Source organism: Panthera leo, chromosome C2, assembly GCF_018350215.1.
Source record: "Panthera leo isolate Ple1 chromosome C2, P.leo_Ple1_pat1.1, whole genome shotgun sequence".
Lineage (NCBI taxonomy): Eukaryota > Metazoa > Chordata > Mammalia > Carnivora > Felidae > Panthera > Panthera leo.
This window is the reverse complement of record NC_056687.1, coordinates 75,000,685-75,024,497: the sequence shown is the minus strand read 5'-3', so window position 1 is coordinate 75,024,497 and position 23,813 is coordinate 75,000,685. Positions and strand designations below refer to the sequence as shown.

The 23,813-nt window shown below is 41.2% G+C and overlaps 1 protein-coding gene across 6 annotated transcripts in view; it reads right to left on the bottom strand.

Moving 5' to 3' along the window:
* Positions 1-23,813, bottom strand: part of LOC122229800 (probable cation-transporting ATPase 13A5) — a 115,233-nt gene that overhangs the window by 17,428 nt on the left and 73,992 nt on the right. For 5 of the 6 annotated variants that reach the window (XM_042955292.1, XM_042955289.1, XM_042955286.1 and 2 more), the window contains 9 exons: positions 22,986-23,103; positions 19,663-19,787; positions 18,685-18,845; positions 16,365-16,490; positions 14,922-15,001; positions 12,623-12,665; positions 10,814-10,923; positions 7,365-7,461; positions 5,300-5,372 (listed from right to left, as the gene is read on the bottom strand). In XM_042955292.1, coding sequence (XP_042811226.1) covers positions 5,300-5,372; positions 7,365-7,461; positions 10,814-10,923; positions 12,623-12,665; positions 14,922-15,001; positions 16,365-16,490; positions 18,685-18,845; positions 19,663-19,787; positions 22,986-23,103 — 933 coding nt within the window. The remainder of the gene's footprint in view (positions 1-5,299; positions 5,373-7,364; positions 7,462-10,813; positions 10,924-12,622; positions 12,666-14,921; positions 15,002-16,364; positions 16,491-18,684; positions 18,846-19,662; positions 19,788-22,985; positions 23,104-23,813) is intronic. The other variant, XM_042955287.1, reaches the window with a different exon arrangement.

Below are 23,813 nucleotides of genomic sequence, written 5' to 3'. Positions count from 1 at the left end.
TAGAGTGCACTTTACCACCCTTTAATTTTGGTTTTGCTTTGTGATTTTCTCTGGCCGAAGAGATGTTAGAGGTTTGAGGCCTGCTTGCATGGCAATGCTCACTCTCCGTGATCATGCTCAGGTCTGTTAGGCCAGCCTGGCTCCAGAATTAAAAATGTGGAGCTGACTTGAATGAAACCCCTAACCTGGGGCAAGACCAACTGATCTACCTCCTAAAACAGATCAGATTCAGCTGACCTAGACCAGCTGACTATCTACAGAGCAATGGTATTGTAAGCCACCGGGTTTTGGGGAGAAGTTTGTTATACAGTAGTAATGTGGTAATAGCTGATTGATAGAGTCCTAACATAAAGAATATTTTAACTTTTCCCATATTAGAAATCCTAATACTTTCTGATAGAGAATGTGTATATCTGACTATAAAATTAACGGCTAGCGTTTAAGGGCCCCTACTATGTTCCAGAGGCTATGCTAAGTGTCTTATACACATCATTTCTTTTTTTTTTTTCTTAATGTTTATTTATTTTGAGAGAGGGGGACAGAGGGCCAATGGGGGGGGGGCAGGCAGAGAGAGAGGGAGACTGAGAATCCCAAGCAGGCTCTGCACTGTCAGCGAGGAGCCCGCTGCTAGGCTCGAACCCACAAACTGTGACATCATGACCTGAACTGAAATTGAGAGTCAGATGCTCAACTGACTGAGCCACCCAGGGGCCTCTAAACGTTATTTCTTTAAAAATCAATGCAAAATAGTTATCTCTATTTTACAGGTGAAGAAACTGAGCTTCAGAGAAGTAGGGCCCCTTATGTAAAGACCCATAGTTTGTGAGCAACAGCGTGGTAAAATAAACTTAAGTCTGTAAAGCCCCCCATTCTCTGCTCTATAGCATATCACAGTAGTGTGGATTTCATGAATCAAAAAGGATAAAAAACTTTTCTGAATTGCCCAGGTTTCTTCAAAATGATGATGATATATGCAATCATGTTGCATGGAGAGAAATGTAAGCTTGTGAAGTGTTATATTTTATTCAGAATTAATCACTCTCTCCTCTGAGAGTCCACAGCACATTACTCATTTTGCTGCCCTGTAGTGAGGATGTCTCACATTAAATCTAGTCGTTGACACATGCACTCAGCAGACTGTGAGCTCGTTGAGGGAGGAAATCTAGGCTCATACCATTTCCTGTCCCTTACTGAAATTAGTACAGGGCCTGCTATGTGGGAGGACCTAGCAGTTTCAAATTTTTATTTTCAAAAGATACTCATAATTTTCCAGCATTATTTGAATATAATGTGGGTGTGATTCTCCTAAATAGTTGGCTTGCTTTATATTATGGACATTTCAAGTCATGTAACTCAAATTTCCAGAGCCTTCTGAACCCACCTGAACCACATGCAAGATTTTGAATGTGCCTCACGAGGCTTTTAAGGTGAAAAGATCTCTGTCCTCCATGATACTCTCCAAAGGGACCAAGAACAAAAAAAAAAAAAAAAAAAAAAAAAAAAAAAAAAAAAAATTTACGATTCTTTGAAGCAATGTTGGAATTTATGTAAGAGATGCATTTACATAATGGATGGAGTCCCTCCTACAGCCTTTTTCTCTGGACAGTACCTCCTTCCACACACTGAAATGGTTGGCCTGAATGGAGCCAAATTACATGACCTCATTTTCATTCACAGAAATGACTGGCTTAAGGTAGACATCTTACTCAAGTTAGGTCAATGAATTTTCTCTCCAAAATATTTGCAAATGAGACACCGAGAGGCTGAGCTAATTAGCTGTGCAAAGACAAACAGAAAGGTTATGGAGATTCAATAATAGAGACACCATTTAGGGTCATTTGCAAGGCGAATGAGTTTAAGTCAGATGAAAACAGAGTGGAAAGGAGAAGAAAGAGACAAGATGGTTTCTTGGAAATAAAAAAAGTGGCCTCTGTTTTTCACTCTTTGGTGTTCTAGCCCTTCTCTGGACTGGGTGCTTCTGAGTTTCTAGTCTCAGATTTTTTCTGAGAATTATATTCATAAACATCCCCCTATCTCTATTTTCTTGATCTAATTTGAGTGGGTTTTGTTGAAGAGGATAGAGATGCAGCTAGAACAAATTCCTTTCAAAATGGCTCCTATACCTACTAGGGTCAAATTGAGCTTTAAGACATACATTTTCTTAATTGACTTCTCTGACTTCATTTTACTATTCTGCTTGATTTCCCCTTTAATATAGCTTGTCTTATTAGCTACCTTTGTGTTACCTTAAAATCTTGTAAGAACAAGACAGGGTATATATAGATATGCAGGTGCATAAAAAATTAAATATGCAATGGTATTGTCTTTGTGCCATACTAATTCAGGCTTGAGGTTAAACACCCTAACCTGGGAACCTGGAAAGAAAAGAGCCTTGGTGAGAGTGATTTTATATTAATCATCCAATTGTCAATGACTACTAACATCTGCAGATGAATGTCCACGGTTCTCAACCCGGTAGTCAAGTTCTATGATCTGACCCAACTCATCTTTTCAAATTGCATCTCCTGCTGTTCCTTTTCACATACGCTACAGTGTGGTCAAATTGAAAAACTCATGCCCCAGCTCTCTCTTGCTCATGCTGCCTCATTCTACTTGAAAAGCTCTTCTTTTGGGAAAAGATTTTTGAAATCTGTCCATCCTTTCTATTTTGGTGCAAATGTTACTTCTTCCATGAAGCCATCCTTAGTATTTCTCTCTTTTCTCCATTGCCATCTCTGCCTATTATCAGAAATAACCTCTTGTTTCTCTGAACTCCCAAAGCACTTGCTGTGTTCTGGCACTCACTACTTTTGACTTTCATTTCCTTCATACATTTGTGTGAAGCCCCCTCCCCAACTAACTCTATACTTCAGTGATCAGTCTTTTCATGCCCCAGACACCTATGTGCCTAACATATAGTAAGAGGTGAACACATCTAAGAGGATGTTGAATGGGGCTTTTCCTCTGTCTGGGGAATTTTACTGAATCTCATATTTGATAATGATAAATCCCAACTGAATGTAAAGAGAGATCATGCCATATCTCTGTTGTACTCATTCAGAGGTATCCATACTGGTCCTTCAAGTGTAGCCATGCCCCTACCCCCAAGCAATTACCTATGTGCCAAATACATAAGAGAAAACCATGCTTTAAAGGAAATTGTTAAGAGCTGCAAGAATTATGGTTATCTTCCTAGCATCACTCCAATCCAAAATTAGGGGAGGTCATAAGAACTACTCTAGGAGAGACCTGAAGTGTCTTGAGGGGGAAGATTGCCTTGCCACCTTCGGTTGCAATATCAGAGGAGAAGGACGGGGGGCAGCAGCGAGAGAAAGCTATATATCTATCCATTAGGTGAAGTGGATGCTATGGAAATTAGCCAGGCTGGGGCTGTGTTGGAAGGAATCTGCCCAGTGGGGGCAGTCTGCGGGGGCTAGGGAGCCAAGCAGTAGAAAAAGTCTTCGTGGTGTTTACCACCAGCAGGCAATTGTTGAAAGGAATCCTGGGGAGTCAGAGGGAAAGAGTACCACCCATGTCAGGAAGGAGTCTAGTCCAGAGCAATTCAAAGGAATCTGAAAAACCCCCAAACTCACCAGTGATCCCATACCAATTGCCTGAAGTTTAGATGCCTGCCACATTAGAGGGTACTCGACAGGACAAAACTACAATACCCCCACGTGTATAAAGGGCCATTTGCTTTTGTTGTTCCAAGGCTCCCTGAGCAAGGGGCCCAAGGAAAGTAGAGAGTATGGCCTTCTCTCCCACTGCTTGCTTCAAGGTCAGGTTTGATCTAGAGGAAGAAAAAGTTTGAACTGGATGCAAACACAAAATGTGAATTTACGATACCTAGACTTTTGATGTCTGAAGATGAAATCATTTTAATACCTGATATTGACCAGGAAGTGATGTGCCCGTGGGATGATTGGGCTTGCAGTGATGGAAAAACAATAGCGTTTGAAGGCAGAGGAGTAAAACACAAACACTACTACCCACGTTTTTGGATTTTGAACCAATCAGCCTAGCTGTACGCATTCTAACTCTGTTCAAGGGCTCACTGAGTTAGCCAGTTATTTCAAAAGAAGAAAAAGAGATTAGGTGCAGGGTGGTATCATTCATCTTGCTGTGAGTGCTTACAGTGTGTGACACACTGTGTTGTACCCTTCACATGCATTGTTTTGTCTGATCCTCACAACCATATGAGAACATTTCATGTCAGAAAATTATTTCATAAATAATTTGCCAAAGTTCTCAGAGATAGGGAGTGGTGGAGAATAGCCATAGCCTTCACCTTTATGCTACTACTGCTAGCTTAGCTCCTGGAAGTTCCTGGTGGGTTTTTTTCTTCTTCTTCTTCTTTTCTTCTTCTTTTATTTAGCATCATCAACCATGTTCACAAGTAAATCATACAAAATGCTTTAAAATAGCCAACACTGCAAAGGCAATATCATTGACTCAAAATGTTCCAGTCATGTGACCATTAATAATGCACAGAAAAATAGGCTAATGGACTACAAATACACACTTTCACCTTAAGAATCGAAATTGATGTCACTTATGTTTCTGACACTGGTAAATTTTGCCACAGGGTTGATGTATCCGTTTCATGTTTTAAGATGCTACATGAAATTCTCAAGGTTATTAATATTCTGCATTGTCTGATTTTTTTAATCTGTTTTCATAACAGTCTCATTGTTGAACAAGGAAAAAGAGATGACTATGTCATTCTTTTTCTTTGCTCTCTGTTGAGGCAGTCTCCTTTCTCCCTTAAGAGTTAGTATGAAGCCCTGAGTCCTTGGATAAGAAATACTTTATCGCAGTGTCCTCGCAAAGGAAGGAAATGAGCAGTAGCTGCTGTGAGTCACACCTTGCTTTTGAGAGAATTTCTAGAGTTAAATGCTCGCATTTGTTCTCAACATGTCAAAGACCTGGCAAAAATCTGGTTTCATATCAGTGTGAAACATAGCTGAATAATGGAAAGTCACCTTTGGGTTTTAAACGTTTCCCTTTCTAGGTTTCTTGTACAATTTTCTATGTACAAGACACAAACCCACAAGGAACTCAGAATACATTGACCATTTTATGAAGCTAAGATTTATTTGCTATCAGGATGTTTTAGTGCCAAATCTCAGGACTTCAAGCCTCCACTTACTGCCAACACCTCTTTCAAAAAATTCACAAGTACAGTGGTTTCAGTAGTAAAGGTGTATCTTTCTCAAAAGCTTTTATTTGTATGAGCATTTCTAGAATGTCATGGGTAAATAAATACAAATAATGCTGTTTACTTTGCTGAAGTACTTACTTGTTAAACAGACCATCAAGGTAATGGCTACGTCTTGCATGAGATACTGGTAATTCCCAAAGAGCTGTAGCTGCTGGAAAGGAAATAAAAGTAAATATAAATGTTGCTTCTGCCATTGTAGCATTTTTATTATTGCCAACTCTCTTTCTGAATGTAATCAGGAAGCAACTGTTATTTTTCTCTCCTCTTTAAAAAGAAAGTAACTTACCTATGATCTTTAGCATCTCATTGTAGATAATGAAGCCAGATCACTATTTTCCCAGTGTTTAACTTAATTCCATGTTAGCAACAAGAGTCAGTCCGTTGGGAAACACCCGGGCTTGGGCCACAGTAATCTGACAGCTGTAGTCTCAGCCTGGACATTTGAATTCTCGACATAAGATACCCGCTGGGAACTTCAAGCTTAAACATTTGAAATCCAAGCCTCAAATCATTCAACAGGTGTTCCTCTCCATCCTATCCATGGATTGAGTTCACAAATAGTTCTCTTGGGGTCCATTCATTTTTACAAACTGAACAACTGCCACTATTCCCAAGAAAGCCCATTACAGACTTCAGTCTGGTGTGCTTGACTTTCTAAGGTCTGTGTAGACATAGAAGTTGTTTGAAGTTTACATTTATGGAGTCATATATAAAAGTCAGCATATAACCTCCAGAAATTTGCCTTGCAATACCTTTTGCAGCCAGGTCTGTTTATGTGCTTCATAGCTGCTGACTGAGCACTAACTTATAACCTGGTCTGAGCCATTATAGACCAGATTTATGCAAATGAGAAATATTTCTGGATTTTTAGAGTGTGAACCCAAGGCCCTGAAGTTTCTAATTTAAGGTCTCTGGGGGACACTCTTTTCTGGGTCTAAACCATCAGAATGAATGGCTTCAGGCTAGACTATCATTCCAATTCTATGTGTGAAGACTTTGAACTGAGAAATATTTCAGATTTTTAAGAAGATACAAATGATTCCTCATCCTCCATAAAGGGTTCCCAATGGTTCTCATCCTCTAAGTCTCTGTCCTCTTTACATTTCTTTCTCACATCCTTCCTCTTCTTTCCCCCTCAGAATGGTGCAGTTATATATAGGCAGGGTGACACGAAACAGGGAGGAATTTTCACAGGCAGCTTCAGTATTTGTTCCGGAAGCAGTTTTCATAGAACTATGGGGATCTGCCAGCCTGACCTCCCAGAGGCATATAAAGGCTTGGTCAAGGGCAAGATCTAGTATGTTCTTAGTGATAAAGGCAGAATTTGAATCTAGGTTTTCTGACTCCCAGTCCAGTTTCTGTTTCTACCCACCTGGTTGCCCCTTAACCCTCTGTGTGTGATTCTTGTGCTTAATAGCCCACCAGATGCTAGAGACCTGTGGTCCTCATTCATGTCTCAAATGTCCCAGGAAAGCAGTATAGTAATAAATGCTCTCTGAAGCACTCCCTGAGTCTGTTGGATCATTTTACTCTAGAGCAAGTTATGACTGAAATAATGAAGATTTTCAACTTATACATATCCCTTCCATATAGCTATTTAATTTGTAAGTGATTATTTTTATCATTTAATTGCAAAAGTCTTTTTTTTTAAATTTTTAAATGCTAATCCTTTACTAATGACATGTCTATGTGTCTAACTTCTGGGCGAGTTCAGAAGTAAAGCTCCAGTATGTGAGTTTTCCTAGTTTTTGAGCCCTTCAAGGTCAAATTCCAGAACTTCTCTTTCTTTTTATCTCTTCTTAGTCTTTTGCCCATAGTTGGAGACCGACTTCTTGTTGAGTTGTATTTACGCTGTTCTGAAGTTCTCTTCATACTCCAAGTGGAGAACTAAATGCTTGAAGAGGTCAAGTATCTTAGGTTATCTAGAAGAAAACAGCACTGCTAGAAAACTGATCTCTAGCTACTTATTTCTAGCTCCATGCTGTATGTGCAGTTATGTCAAGTTCCAAAGTTTGCAGACATCTGTTTTGAGAAATGTCATTTATTTATAAAACATTAAATCCTGTGTAGGAGCCACACCCCCAAGAACAAACCAAGTATGTAAATGTAATTAAAACTGGGAAGAAATTATTTTGGTTCATACCCAATAGAGCAGTGATGTACCAATAAGTTGGATTATGCCGTACATGGTCAAGTATTTAAATACCCCAAAGGATGAAACCAGAGCAGCTCGGCCTTCTCTGTTTAAGAAAAGATAAAAATAACTGGTTATGCATAATATACATCTCCCAGTCTTTTATATTTCAAAGGGAGTTCAAATTTAATAGCTTGTTAATATACATTCACTTAATCAATGATTCATCGTCTCAATTATTTGTTGAAACACTCATCTGTTCATTCATTTTCAGCTTCTATCATGACCTCACTCATTGACTCACTTTTATTTAGGGCTTATAAGGTACCAGCATTGTGCTAAGAGTCATGGAGGATATAAATGAATCAGACACAGTCTTTATTTTCAGTGAATTAAAAAGATTAACACATATAGTAGAAACACATGACATTATGATGAGATACAAAATGTCAAGCATTGACTCAGCTGTGACTCTTTACATCCTAACAACAGGCTTCTGAGAACTGAAGTGTGTATGTTTTGGAGTCCTGTGGAGACATTAAGCTAAAGGACAGGTGCTTTTACATGTTAGGAAGTGTGGGTGTGCCTCCAATATGTGAGATGAATTGGGTTTTGTTGGTTTCCATACTCCAGGGAGAACCCATGGTAATAATCTGAGCTGGTGTGCCCTTCAAAAGACACAAAGACAACAGTAAAAACCGCAGGTTAAGAAGTAAATATCCACCCCGCCTTGAAAAATCCTGTTTGGCTGCTATTCCCTTAACTGAGGCTTGGTGTGGTGGTGGGTTATGACAGGCCAAAGAAGACAGCAACACGAGGCAGGAACATGTGATGGAGGGATGGTGAACTTGGCAAACAACCCCTCCTGCAGCCTGCTCTCATCAAAGCAGAAGCGAATTCACATGGGGGGCAGCCCATATCACCACCACCACCACCCCCCCCCCACATTGACATGGGCATTAGTGCTACTTGAAGACTTTGTCAATGAAATGGGGACTCAAGAAGGAAAACCTTAAAAGACAAATAACCACCTGGGCTCAGGCAGGATGAGAATGTTTGGGAGGGATGGGCCAGGATGCGTTGGGCAGATGTTCTCCACCAGGCTGTGAGGCACTAACATTTGTTTTCAGCACAGAGGGTGCAGCAGCAGACAAGCTGAGAGTGGGGCAGGCATGTGAAGCCTAGACCGTTTTCTGACATAAACTTGGTGGTTTCATCCTTTTTCTCCTTTTGTGAAGGGCTCAAGAAGCCATTCTAAATAAACTATGGGTCTCCAAAATTACTCCTATAATTATGAATTTTAAGAAGCCAATTCATTTATTTATGCAGCCTACAAACATTCATCCAGTGCTCTGTTGTGTCCAGCTTAGTGCTGGGCACAATAATACAGAAATGAATAAGGTGCAGTCCTTATCCTAAAAGGCTTCCACTCTAGCAACAAGTCAGTCATGTTTCAAAAGATACAAATGAAAACCTGTGGACCTATGCATTTAAAACAGTACCTCGCTGCCCCTCTGGAGGATGTTTTCTCAGAAATAAGCATACATCAAGGATAGCAAGGGTAAAATGAGCCTAACAGAGCTGAACCATATCTAATTTTTATGAATCTAGGAAATAAAAAAGCAAAGAGCTTCCACCTTGAGTCTTACTAAACCATCTGCCACTAGAGAAATTTTACACCATGACGTGTATCTTAAAACACTGCATTCCATTCACAAATGAATTGGGCCATGTGTGTGAGGCAGCATCTGAAATTCAAATTGCACTGCTTCTCAGATGGATCAAATAGGCACTTGTGCAACCATCCAAGAGTTTAAACTCCCTCCACACCTGTTGCTCCAGCTTACCCTCCATAACTCCCACCTGAGAAGCCTCCCAACAGGAGGCTTAAGGAGGCTTGAGAAGCCTGGGCTATTGGGCTCTACACTCTCCAGTTAAAATCCCATTTCTAAATGTGGCTCTCCACTTCTCCCACTTGGAATGTTCTCCCACCTCCTTCCTGTTTACGTACTTCCTATCCATCCTTCAAGTCCCAATTCCCCTCCTGAAACCTTCCCTCCTGGCTTGAGTTACCAATTGGAACTACTGGAACAATTACCATATTGTTTGAGCATTAATTTTTTTAAAACTAATTTGTTGAGCACTTCTCACTGATCAGGCAGATGATTCTCTGTTTTGTGATTATATTTCTATCTCTCTGTACCTTTACTGGAACATGAGTCTTCCAGGACAAAATCTGTCTCATCCTTTATCCGCCATATTTCCAAGCACAATATTTTAAAAAGCTCCATGAGTTGTATTGACATAGGGACAGGGTCCTGGGCACTCTCATTTCGTAGTCACTGGCTAGGAACCAAATTTAAGGCAGTAGAGAGTAAGGAGAGGACTTGGAGACAGTCTCCCAAAGACAATCCAGTAAAACATAATGCCTGCTTGGCTATGGATGAAGAAAGGAGAGAGTTCAGATTTCTCTGAAGTTCTGAGGGCTCTAAGGACCAGATAGTTCTCAGAAGCAGAGAACATGGGAGTTAGGAAGAGGAGTCTCCTGCTCTGGAGGCAGAAGAGCTGCTGATGTTTGAGGGTGTGGAAGGACACAGGGACAGGCACCCCGAGATCAGAGAGATGTGTCAAGCTATTTGCTATGCAACCAGACACGGGCATAGAATTTCAAGCCTAGCACCTTTAGGTGAGTAACTCCTGCTAGTAGGTGCCCATTCAGATGCACAGATGCACCAGGGGACATGCTGGAGAACTTCATGTTCATCCCTTTGGAATAAACTTCAAGTTTCAGGGATGTCTTTCAAACCACTGGCTGTGAAGATGGCCTAAAGTTACCCCACAGTGTTATAGGGAGCAACAGAAGAGTACGATTTGTGAACAAAATATAAAACCTAACATTTTATTCTTAACTACGTTTAAACTATGAGTAGAGACGAAAATCAGTAATGAGAGCAGAATGGAGGTGAGGGAGCTATCTTGACAAAATAAATGGTCTTTAATTCCTTCCCCTTCCCTCGATTATAAAAGTCTTGCGATCATTTTGGATATTTGCTGATTGGTATCTTGGAGAGATAACGTTATCTGGGGAGGCTATGTGATGGAGTGTTTTCTTTGTGCTGCCTCACCCTTCCCAATCCCCAGGAGGAAGGTTCCAGTAAGCACCCAACATACACGATAAGGGAGAGAAGTAAGAAATGCAATCAGTTTTTAAATATCAACTCTACCTTTCAACTGTCCATACAATATAGCCTTTCATCCTTTCAGCCTCGGCAAAGGTCACTTTTTGTGGTTTTTACCAGCATTCCCAAGCAGCACAAATGGCCCCTTAACTGGTGCTCGGATAGCACTGTACCCATACCTCTGTGTGACATTTATCACTTTAAATTGTGGTTGAATTCTGTACAGAGCCAGACAATGAGCCCGTCGGTCATGAGGGTGGAAGGGAACTAGTGGCTTACCTGATGAGATGAGGCACACACGCGATGTTGGCTATTTTCGAGGTGAAAGGGGAGGCCACAGATGCCTCCTGCTCTGACAGCGAAATGCCCGCATGAGCCATTTTCAAAGCCTAGAAGGATAAATCCACGTTACACCCATGACTCCTCGGGCCATGTTCTATTTGAACACCATGAGCTATTCTTCACATTATTGAGTTTATAACCCTGTAACCTTCCAGCCCTGGGTGTCTGTTTACGCTGTCCCTCCACATGGAGTACTATCCCCCTCCAGATCCAGAAAGTCACCAACCAAAGAGGCGCCAGCTAAACGATGCTCCTGGGGCAAAAGAGTGGTGCGTGCGTTCATATGCATGTGTGTGCATTGCTTGTGCGGATGTAGATGTGATAAGCAAAAGGAAGGAATAATTCAAGAAGTCAACTGAAAAGGTGATAGCATTTGGATGGGTATGTGTGGGGGTCTTCCTCATCAACAGTTCTTACACTCAGCAGACCATCTTCACGAACGATAGGAAAAGAGATCAAATCCCCACCTTTCCCTGGGCTGCCTGATATAGCCAACCAGTTAACTGTTGGGACAAAGTACGGGGCTCACAGCATCTTCACTGGAGACAGGGACCGAATCGTACTTATCACACATCCTTCTAGGACCTGTGTTGCCTCACTAAAATAAAGGCTAAATCATTGTCACAAGACTCGAAATGGCCCAGAGAGAGCGTAGAGCAGACAGTGGCCAATAAGCAGGCCAGAGTCAATTTTTTAATCCCATAAGAATTGTATGAGCATAAAATGAGATTTCGTAGTTCTGTAGTTCTGTAGAACCGCAAAGCATCTGTTTACCGTGGCTGGCACATACTAAATTCATGTTCAATACACATTAGAATAGTTCCTTCTCCCTCTATTCTCTCTTAGTATTTTGTATCTCTATTACATATTTTAAGATCATCTGTTTTATGCTTGGGTTAATATATAATTTTTAATGTTTATTTATTTTTGAGGGAGACAGAGCATGAGCGGAAGAAAGGCAGAGAGAGAGGGAGACATAGAATCCAAAGCAGGCTCCAGGCTCTGAGCTGTTAGTACAGAGCCTGACACAGGGCTCGAACTCACGAGCTGCAAGAGCATGACCTGAGCCGAAGTCGGATGCTTAACCAACCGAGCCACCCAGGGGCCCCTGTTTGGGTTAATATTATGCATGATTCTTTCCACCACTAGATAATGAATTTTAGGGGGGCAGAGACTATGTCCTTTTTTAGCATGATTTGTTTTGTTCTAATTTCTACATAATTATGGGAATGGGTAACTCATTTTAGGTTTTGAAGCATAGACTAACAACGAGCGTCTTCTCGTGAAGCATAAGGTAGAAAAATTCATAATAGATCTCTAAGCGTGAACACAATTTTTCACAGAACTTAGACGAAAATATTTAAAAAGAGAGGAGCACAACTACCCAGATCCTAAGGATCTAGTAGGCTTTGGAAATACAAAGCAATCCCGTTCAGTTTTGTGCTGAAGATTTTGTACTGAAAATATTTGCTTACGCACATAAATCTTCAAGGTGGGCTATTATTTCAACCATATCTTCAACACTCAGAGTCTAAAACACGTACTGCTTTCTCTTGTGTATGGGAAGGCATCTGCTGAGAATTATTTAATTTAGGCCTCTCTATAGTTTGTAATAGCCACATAGTTTGGTCTGCGATTTCACTGATATGTTATGCATACATGATTTTATACATAATTCAACACTTTAAACCATCAGTTTCAAACGTTTCCTTCACTCGGCCTTTACCACTCATGTGTTCTACTCACCCCACAGTCATTAGCTCCATCTCCGCACATGCCCACGTAGTAACTGCAGGGGACGGATAAAAAACATTAATGCCTTAACGCCTCTCTTGGGTAATTTTCATCACAACCAACTCACACGTGATGTATGTGTGTGTGTTGAACACACGTGGCATCAGGCTCATGGCAAACGACTTGGACAGCAATATCCCCAGAGGAATAAGGGTGTTGTATTTAAGTTGTTTCCACCATGTGGAAATGACAGTGATTTTGCCAAGGACGGCCACCAAGAAGATTACACATTTCTAAACAAGTCCTGGGTGATTGTATCCATCAGGGCTAAGCTTAAGCGTGTGCAGCCATAATCACAGCACTTCCCACACCTGATGCACCGAATAACCTGATCCATCTGTGTTTTTTGGTGGCTGATGCCACTGGAAGTTTAGACACTAGGATGAGAAACCTTTGGGAAATGGTTGAACAGAAAGAACCAAAAGCATATACACATAATCTTGAGGCATTCTGGAGTGATATGAGAGCATATGCTCCTAATCTCTACCAGTTTGGTGTGCAAACACCACAGCATGAATAGAAGAGTAATAACAAAACCAATACAGGCAAAAAATAAAGTTCTTGGACAGTTTCCTTATGATTGACACATAAGAGATGGTCATTTTTATAAGTCAAAAATGGTCAAAAACAAACAAACTCATAAGATTCAACCCAATATTTGGCAGGTATATACGAAAATATTCTTATAAACATTTCATGGGCTCACACGCATGTCATGACTGTGTACATTTGCTGAAGTGGGTCCTTTTCTTCAGGCTCAAATCACATATTTAGTCTCTATATCACACAAAGAATCTTACATCTTCAAGTGCTCCCTGAATTCAGAAGACAACTCAGACAACCTTATGTGCATTGTCAGTGATAAAGTCAGGAGGAATAAGATGGGGAAATCGAGAAGACAGTTCATTCCGAGACAGCATATTTTCCTGAACTGATTTTTCTTTAAGGGAATATAGCTTTTCAAAAGTAAGCATATAAATTGGCAAAATTTCTTAGGCATTTGAGATGGGTAAAATTACTTTCTTCGCCCATTATCATATAATGACCATGTAAGTAAAACAGTCACTTAAACACTGGCTACTAACCCAGCCTCAAGGCATTATGGGAGTTGACAGGCATTCTCTTTAAAACTTCCCAAAGAATGTTTTGGCAACACAAAATAATAGTGAAAGGCAGTCTCCTGATTTTAGCTACTACTTGTCAGTAATTATATGAAGTTTCACTACTCTCTTTCCTTTTCACTTTCTGGAAATATGTAGCTCAGAAATTATAACATTCCCAGAAAATTATAGGTAGGTCTGGTCTCAAGAAGAACCATTTCACTCTGATGTACATGGTTATCTATATTTTGAAGGAGATAAAAAAAAAAGGACTTTTTTTTTTTTTTTTTTTTTTTTTTTTTACTTTGGCCTCCATACCCAAACCATAGCCAGGGCCAGATATAGTGAGACTATCATTCCACCTCTTTCCTACTGGTCCTGGAATCATTCACATATCTTCTAATGGACCAACCTCAAATAATTCCAAGGGATGACTCACACACTTCCTCATTTTTCTCATTCTGAGATATATAAGCCCCTATTTTTTCTATTCCCCACATCCAAGCAGAGGATCTTCCTTTAAGTTATGCTGTATGGGCCACAGAAGGAATGCTGTATGGGGTAGGCAGCTTCCAAATGGCTCTAAGATTGCCATCTCCTGGTGTTCAAGACGTTATATAAAGCCCTTCCCTGGGTGTGGGCTAGACTCAGTGAAGTGCCTCTTATTAGAGAATACTGTGCTGTATTAGAGTATTAGTGCTGTATTAGAGAATACAGCAAAAGTGATGCGATGTCTCTTCTGAGATGAAGATATAAAAAATGGTGATCTCTCTCCTTCTCTCTTTTGATAACTCTTGTGGATGCTAGCTACCACACTATGAGCTGCCTTATGAAATGATCCATGTAGCAAGGAGCAGAGGGTGGCTTCTGTCCAACAGCTACAGGGAACTAAATCCTGCCAACAGCACGTGAGGGAGGTCGGTGGCGGGTACCTCCTCCTCCAGCACTGAGGTAGCTGCAGTCCTGCCTAACACGCAGCTTCAGCCTTGTGAGAGGCCTGAGCCGGAAGACTCAGCTCAGCACACCTGGCTCTCTGACCTGTTGGAATGTAAAATAATAAGTGGTGTTATTCTAAGCCACTAAATGTGGGGCTAATTTGTTACGCAGCAATAGATAATGAATACACTCTCCTTTCGTGCAATAATACCTACTTTAATTTCTGAAATTCTTCAATAAGACTAGATTTCTGCCCAGGAGACATTCTTGCAAAAATGGTTCCATTCACCAGGATCTAAAGAGAAAAACAACTACTGCAATAAGATTAGGATGAAGAACACTTTTTTTTTATTTTTAAAGTTTGTTTATTTATTTAGAGAGAAAGGGACAGAGAGAGAGCAGGGGAGGGGCAGAGAGGGAAGAGAGAGCGAGAGAGAGAGAGAGAGAAAGATAATCCCAAGCAGGCTCTCTGCTGTGAGCATGGACCCACCATGGGACTCGATCTTATGAACCACGAGATCATGACCTAAACCCAAATCAAGAGTTGGACACTTAACCACCTGAGCCACCCAGGAGCCCCCAAGGACACTTTTTTAAAAAAAGAACAGCCCTGAAAGTCATTCTCAGCCACTCTTTGAATATAGCAATAGGTGGTGTGTGGTTAGCCCAAATGTCAGGACAGGGAGAAAGGGGACTCAATGCTTTAATATTTAAGTTTCACTTTCATCTCCCATCACAACTTTATGACTTTTTTCCTGGCCATTTTTCTGAGATGGGATAAGCTCTAGTTAATAATAATAGCTGAAAAGCAGCAGAGTATATGGGACAAAAATGCTTAAGGAAATACAGTTCTTTCTACTAAACACTATCACCACAATTGCAGCATAGATAGAGGAAAAGTGATAGGTGAGGAGTGGAGACCAACGTTTCATTCTCAGCTCTGGTCCCACTAGCTGGGCAAAGCTTAGACAAGGGACCTCAACTCTCTGAGTCTCAGCTTCCCCATCTCCTCAATTAGGTACTGCACTAGAGCTTTCTAGAAGCCTCTGGGGTCTAGATTCAATGGTCTTGTCTGTTAAGGTGACAGAATTTTCAGGAAACTGCTAACAGATGGTTGCTTGCCCTCAGCTTGTGCTCCACTTATCTCCTTCACACTGACAGCACAACCCTGCACAGCACTATTTTTAAATAGACACACAGAGGACAAGATAACAAATGATTTTGAAAATAAACCACGGGGTCTTTGTTTCCTGCTGCTGTAATTTAAGAATCCAGACAGGAAGGGGAATAGAGCTCAACCTGACATGAGTTGGTGGCTTTCAGAGAGAGGCTGACCCACAAAACAGGCAGCACATTTGGAACTATTTGGAGGTCCTCCCTGCTGGGGAGGGAAAGGAGGAGGGAGACTGGGATTGGGCTGGCCATGGGGGGGGTGAAGAGCTGTACCAGAGCTCAGACTCTGAAGAGGGGGTTATGTGCATGTGCAGGATCAGGTAGGGCTGGGGAACTTCTGAAGGAGCACCTTTGGGGGTGTTTATTCCCCAAATCTGAGACAACCTCACTGATCATCACCTTCACTATTCTCTTCTTTTTTTTTTTTTTTTTTTGCCTCAATAATTTGAGAGCAAAACAAAACACTTCATTTCACCAGTACTTACTTTTGGAAGCAAGCTGTTGAAATGCTGAAATATCACTTGGTAGGATTTCCCACTCATTGCAAAATGGTAACAGCTCCCTCTTGCTCCATCAGGCACCGAACTGTTCCCAATGTTAACGCAGGTTTCCTAAATTCAAAAGGGCATTGTTTCCACATGGGCTCTTAAAGAATGTCTCTGCTTTCCTATGTTTTATGGAAGGAAGTGTATTCAAGTTATGCAATAGTGTAATGCCAGCAAATGCATAATGTGCAATTTGTCCATGGAACCTAGACTCCGATGAAGAAGACACTCAAAATGTCCTTCCCAAATTATGTGAACATATGAGACATTGACAACACAATGCTCAGGATCATGTCCTAGGAGTTAATACATGTATGTCAGTCTGCTGAGGAAATCCTTCCGAGGTACCCGTTAGTGATTCCAAGGAAGAGTAGAAAACATTCTTCCCTCCTCTTTCCTCTCCTCTTCATGCTTTTATTTCCTAAGATCTTTTACCAGTCATTCACTCACCAATCATTCTCCAATTTCTTCCTTGTAAAATAGGCAGACTCTTTCTTCAGAGCCTAGCTCCTTATAGCACCTGCCTTCTCCCCACCTCAACAGGCAACATGTTCCTTCATGGTGTTCCACTCCTCTTCCATGCCCTATGTTCCATTGCACCGGCTCTTTCTCTCCTGCCCTCCACTTGTCAATGTGCTCCCATCACTGCAATCTAGCTCTACCTGGCTCAGCCCCAAGAGAGAGCACCCGATGAACGCACATGCACTCACAGTGTTGACAGCTGATCATGCTTTTTCATGCAACATTTCTCAGGGGTCCTTACATTAGTGTAGAACTCTGAGTTCAAATAGCATAGAAGGTGAGAACATTCTTTTCACTAGAGGGATTCATCTTGATATTCTGAATTGGGAGGCAAGGAGATACACCCCTCTCTTTCCACGCCCCTTCTCCCAACTGCAAAATAGCCAACAAAAATATGCTTAAAGCATTCCACATGAGGCAAGGAAAGAATTCCTTCTGCTTTCAATAGAAAGTTGGATAGGGAAAGTGTGGTGGGAGGGAACCAGACTACCCAGCGATGGCCAAAACTTCAGTAAAGGTATTAAATTAGTGAGTGGGTAGTGTGAGTGGACTGTTAAAAATTAGTGAAGACCTGATTTTTATCACACAGTGAAATGGAGGCAACATGCATTGACACAGAAGCAAGCGAGTTTGCAAGGATATAAAGCACCAGAAATCTGCTGAAAGTACAGATAGAACTGTCATCTTTTACAGCCAATATGATGGGGTTTGAGCCAAGTAGGGGTAGGGTCACTGTACAGTTGTGCAGTTTGTATACTGTACGAGGTCTACTCTACATTTAACAATCCAAAGGGCTGGTCAGCCTGAAGGAAGAGAGCATTTTTGTAATTTATCACCTGGAGGACCATCTGGAATTCAGACAGGCAGATGTGCCACATTTAATGATGGAATGTCAGGCTGCAGCCCATTTTTTTCACAAAAGCACAGGAAACTTGCTATCTCGAAAAGCTTGACACTTGCTAACTTAACGTCACGAACACAGCACAATCTAAATGGCCATGGATCTGGGGGCTCCTGGGTGGCTCAGTGGGTTAAGCGTCCAACTTCAGCTCAGGTCATGATCTCACAGTTAGTGAGTTTGAGCCCCGCGTCGGACTCTGTGCTGACAGCTCAGAGCCTGGAGCCTGCTTCAGATTCTGTCTTCCTCTCTCTCCGCCCTTCCTCAGCTTGCAATCTGTTTCTCTCTCATTCTCACAAAATAAACATTAAAATTTTTTTTAACTTAAAGAAAAAGTACTTCTGAAAAGTCTTTAAAAAAATAAACAAGTAAATGCCCATGGATCTGGGTGCTATCAAACAGACCTAAATTTGATTTCCTGCTCTGCAACTTGCCAGCGGTGTGTCTTGGGCAAGTTTACCTTGTTGGACCTCAGTTTTCACATTTGTGAATTGAACAGTTTGTCAACTGTATAGGCCAACTATGAGATTCAAATGGGAAATATGGACATAAGTTCCCAGCCACATTGGAATCATGGGCTGATGCCAGCTCCCAACCCAGAGATTTGGATTTCACCAGTAAAACCTTGGCACTGGAAGCTTTAAAACTCTTCCAGGTGATTTCTTCATGCAGCCAGGGCGAGAAGTGCTAGTGGAAATGCTAAATGCTTTGCAAACTTCAGAACCTACAGCTGTGAAGGGTTTTGACTTTGGTGACTTCTAACGCCCAGAGAAGGCTGCCCAGGCCAGGGCTGTATGCCATCAGCCCAGGCCACCAAGGGGCCTTCTAACATTTGCTCACATTCTTCTCTGGTCCATTCTCCTGGTTCTCAACCAGCTGCCAAGTCACAGAGGCAGGAACAAAATCTTCTGGTTCATTGGCTTCAACAAGGATCACTTGGCTTCCTCCAGGAATCATTTCAGAATTCTTTGCCACAGTAATCGCTGTTTGAAGGTTGTCACCTAGATGACAAAGAGAGTCAGCTTGCTTTCTGTGTAAATCTCTCAGCAGCTCAAATTGAGCTCTGCCTCCTCTGAGTGGGCATACCCCAATATTGGTGCTCTTTGTGGGGCATTTCCCACTTTGGGCCTTATTTGATAACCATTTGTCTGTCCCTCTTGCCCAAGCCTGTCTGTCTCTAGTGGTCAAAAACAATGTCTGCATCTCCCTGCCACAATGGTATCATGTCTTCAACACTGAATATTTCCAAAACATGCAAGGATGAATAAGGAAATGGTTACATGCTTTTTGATGAACCCTCACAAGACTGAGAGCCCCAAGTGGTGAAGATAACACGGGCCCACTCTGATCGCATGCAACCATTTTGGGGATCTGGGTTGCAGTCAAACAGAGACTAGAACACTGAGGGCTGGGCCATGCGTGGACTGGATCAGCATATGCTATGCCTGCCCCACAGCCCTGAAGGACAGCTAAGTAGAGTTTTACACACTTTACACAGACGTCTCACGGGGGTTCTTGATGAGCACATATCCGTTCTTGTGTTTAAACATTTACTGTGAGCCTATTAACTCTGGACCAGGCCCAAGTAGGGAGAAGGGGCATTAGACAAAGAGAATGAAGTATGGTCTCTGCTACCAAATCTCACAGTCATCTTGGGGCTGCTGCACTTGTGCCGCAAGAAAAGGAGTCAAAGAACAGTAACACATGACAGCTAAGTATTTTTCCTTCTGCCTCAGCCACATGAACCCACTTAGCTCACATGGTCTTTTTCTGACACCTGGGATACATTGAACGTGTCAGGCCTCCAGAAGTACACACCAGTAATCATCACGGTCCTGATGCAGGCTTCATGCAGTTCCTTCAAGACTGGCTTGCTTTCTTTTTTCAAGCGATTCTCCATTATGAGAAGTCCCAGAAATGTCAAGTCTGACTCCACCTTCTCTCTTGGGATTCAGGAGAAAATATTAAAGCTTATTTACGGAGTCTTGACGGTTGAATTTATTTCTTCCTTAAAAAACTTTTTCTAAATTTTATCAATGTAATGCATGCATATGTTTTAAAAATAAAAAAGAACCCAAAAGCTTATGATGAAAACCAATAGTCCCTGTCTCCACCCCTATTCACCCCCTCTCCTTCCCAGAGGCAACCACTTTTATATCTTTTAGCAACTTCTTCCATTTTTCAACTCCATTTTTTAAAAGAATGTGTTTATCTACCAACTCTTCTGTTGGTTTTTAAAATTTTTGTTAATCACACATATTTTGTTTTTAATTTCAAAGAGCTTTTTTGTGACCTGGTAATCAGTTTAGTTAGGCATTTAGTAAGTCTACGGGATACTACGGTCACAGTTGAATATGGAATCATTCCTTTCAACCTCCATCTGTAACTTCCAGAAAATATATGATATCAGCTAAGCCTTCAAAAAGTTATCAGAATTTGAAATTGGAAGCTTGGAGTCTAACTGGGTTACACTCATTTTATAGGAACTCACCTCAGGAATGGAATAAATCTCAGGTGACTGTTTAAAAAGTCAACGTGGGGGGCCAAGATCTCTTTCTGAATCTCGCATTGTTCCTTTTTCTGCCCAGGGAGGAGTTAAGATTGCAGGAGGAGCTGGAGACCTAGGGACCTAACCTTGTTGGGTACAATCTCCCATGTTCAGTCCTGTCCCACGTCTACCTTCCACAGTACGTGATAGAGCTGAGTCTCTGCCTGTCAGGCTCTACAGGGTGGAGCAACTTCCCTCTCGCCATCTCTCTCTCTGTCATGGCGTAGACCACACTTCTTCCATCCCTACTGATTCAGACTCCATTCACCGCCCCCCACCTATTTTTCATCTTACAGAAATGGTAGAAATCTCCTGTCTGCACTTAATCACCTTTCTAGTTTTCTTTGATGTTATTTCTTTTCTATCATGCTGGTAGGACTTGGGAGATAGAAGAAATAAACACGCAGTCAGTAAACCTTCTTCAAGAGAAAGAGCAGAGTTGGATTTCTTGATGAAAAATATTACTCAAACTTAGATGGGAACACAGTGAGGAAACTTCTCTCTGGAGTACAGAACAAGTTACTCCATCTTTCATTCAAAAGTCCACTCACCAAACAATCACTCTGTTTTAGACCTTGTATTGGGCACTTGCTGAGTACTCAGATTATCGGATATGAATCCTGCCTCAGTGATCTCAGAGAATATTATGAAAGACCTACCTAAATACAGAATGTGTTAAATTTCTATCATTTAACTTCATAGCTGTCTATTATACATTGGATTCATATTTTCCCATTAGCTAGAACTAAAACAAAGAATCGTCCCACCAGTTTCTTCCAGTTTTGGTCTCTATTTGAGGACTCTTCCCTTTTCCGCCAATTCAGGCACTTGGGCCTCTTGCTACCTTGCAACATTCCCGGCAAATCCCTGTGTCAGGGCCCTTGCACTCACTCTTCTGACTGCCTGCAATACTCTTCTTCTGGATATCCTCATGCCATATCTCTGTTCAAATGGCACCTCTTCAGAGGACTTTCCCTGATCACTCCATGTAAAATGGTATCATTATCTATCTTTCCCAATTAGGATATAAGCTTCTGAGGGCAAAGATTGTCTCACTTCAGAATCTTCAGTGCCTTAAAGAGTATCTCGTGCACCCTCAAACTCAATAGAAATTTGCTAAACCAATGAAAGGGAGAATTTTGACAAAGTATTTCTTCTGTTTGTTAGTGTGGGTGTTTTATTTTTTCCAAAAAAAAAAAAAAAGAGAGAGAGAGAGAGAGAGACAGAAAGAAACTCTTCTACTTCCCTTTTATGACACACCAGTTTTTAAAGAAGTTTTTGATCTTTCTGATTCGAAAACTTTGCGAAATATAATTTGATTCTAAAAAAAAACTGAAAACACTTTTCCCTTACTCTGTTTGAAAATAGTAGCGAAATTTTAAGAAGCATAATAGGATCCTGATATTCTCTGGGAAAATCTGAGATGATTGGAAATCTAGCACATTTGATCATCACTTTCTTATTCTGTTATATTTATAATAATGTCTACTCATCAGTGACTTTTAAATGAGAACATCACAGCTACATTAGTGTGTGGCAGCTGGGTGGTGGCAATATTCCTTGTCAAACTACATGAATTTTTTCTTCACACATAACCTTAGCTTTTGTTATTAAAATTTTTGCCTTGAGAAATTACAAAATCCTGTGTGTTATGGGTCTTCGTGCTTGCTCAAGAATAGCTAACACCTTTAATGTTAAATCTGAGAGTGCCATAATTTATTTCATTGATTTCAAAATGAGCTTTCTGATTCTATTTAGAAGATTAAAATGTCATGGCTGAAAGGCTCCTTAAAGATCATCCAATCCTACACTTGAGAGACGAGGGAAATAGACACAGTGCAAGGAAGGGACAAAGATTCTATTAGAACACATGGACATAGCTTGTAAACAGTAACATTGAACCAAGGATATCCACATCTTATGTGAAGGTACTAATTGTATATAAGTGAGGGTTTCTCTATCAGCAACACTACATCGAAGATAATGCATAGTTTGTTATTCAATGTTCCGCAGTATTTCACTACTCCTTTGTCTTAGACAATTCAAAAATAACCTTTAAAAACTGAGAAACATTAAAAGAGAAAAGAATCTGCAGATTATACTCTCAAGAGGACATCTTATCCATTAATGTAATTAAGAATACTGAATCCTATTTCATATAACTCAACTTAGACTCACTACATCTCCAGGTCTGAAACCAGGTTTAAAGCATACTGGAGGTCAGTGTGTCACAGCGCCCACTCTCTCCTTCTCAACCCGTTTGTACATGGGACCCCCAAGCCAGTCAGCCACATAATGTTCCAAGATTGAAGGAGTGTTGGTTATTTTTGATTGGATGATGGACTGCCGGGCAGAGATAGCTCACTGACAGCTGGGAGTCAAGAGATCTGGACTACCATCTTTGTTCTACCTCCAACCAGTCTTCCCCAGTGTGGCTTACGGTTGCCCGGCTCCAAGTTAGGAGATTGGATGAGACGACTTTCCATCTCCAGGAGGCTTCCTCGTGATTGGAGCTGTCCTTCTGTCCATCTCCAACATTCATTTACTTCACACACACAGAGCCTGCTCTAGTGTCGATATCTGACTTCCTTACCTGGCTAAATTCTCTACTTCTGAAAGCTTCTTCATCTTCAAGCCTTTATGGGCAAAAGCAATGACACGGAAGCCTTGTATTGTGTATTTCCTGAGTTCCTGTGGGAAATTCTTGGGTACTGTCAGGTGAGAGGAAAGAGGTAAAGGTAAGGTCACACTGAAGACTGCCCACCTCCTAAGCAAGACTCTGGGATCCACTGTACCTTGTTTTAAAATTCCCAAAAAAAAAAAAAAAAAAACTTTAATAGAAAAACTACAGCTCTGGCTAAAAGCCACAACTTCATTAGGGTGCTCTTATTATTCTGACAGAAATGAATGCCAAGGATGCGCCGGTCATCCCCTGGGTGTCAACTCCACTGGCTGGCTTTAATAAGGTTAGACCTCACGACTATGTCTACAAGGATAAAATGAAAACAGCTGATCCTCTGGATCAGGGGTTAGCAAACTAAAGGCCAAATCTGGTCCATTGCTTGTTTTTGTAAATAAAGTTTTATTGAAATGCAACCATGTCCATTTGTTTATCATCTATGTCGGGTTTGGGGTCACAATGGCAGGGTTGAGCAGTTGAGACAGACACCATGTGGCCTGCAAAACCAAAGTTATTTTCCACCTAGCTCTTTGCAAAAAAGTTCGCAATCCCTGCTATAGAGGACAGATGACACAATGCCGTTTGTGTATTTTGACATGGTAGTCATTACCAATATTACAATATTTGTGAAATCTTTATGGCTCGTAGGATGCCTAGAAGAACATTAAAAAGAACAGTGTAATGGAAGTGTAGTGGCTTAGGTAGCAAAACACTTGATTTCTAGTATCCACTCTACTGCCA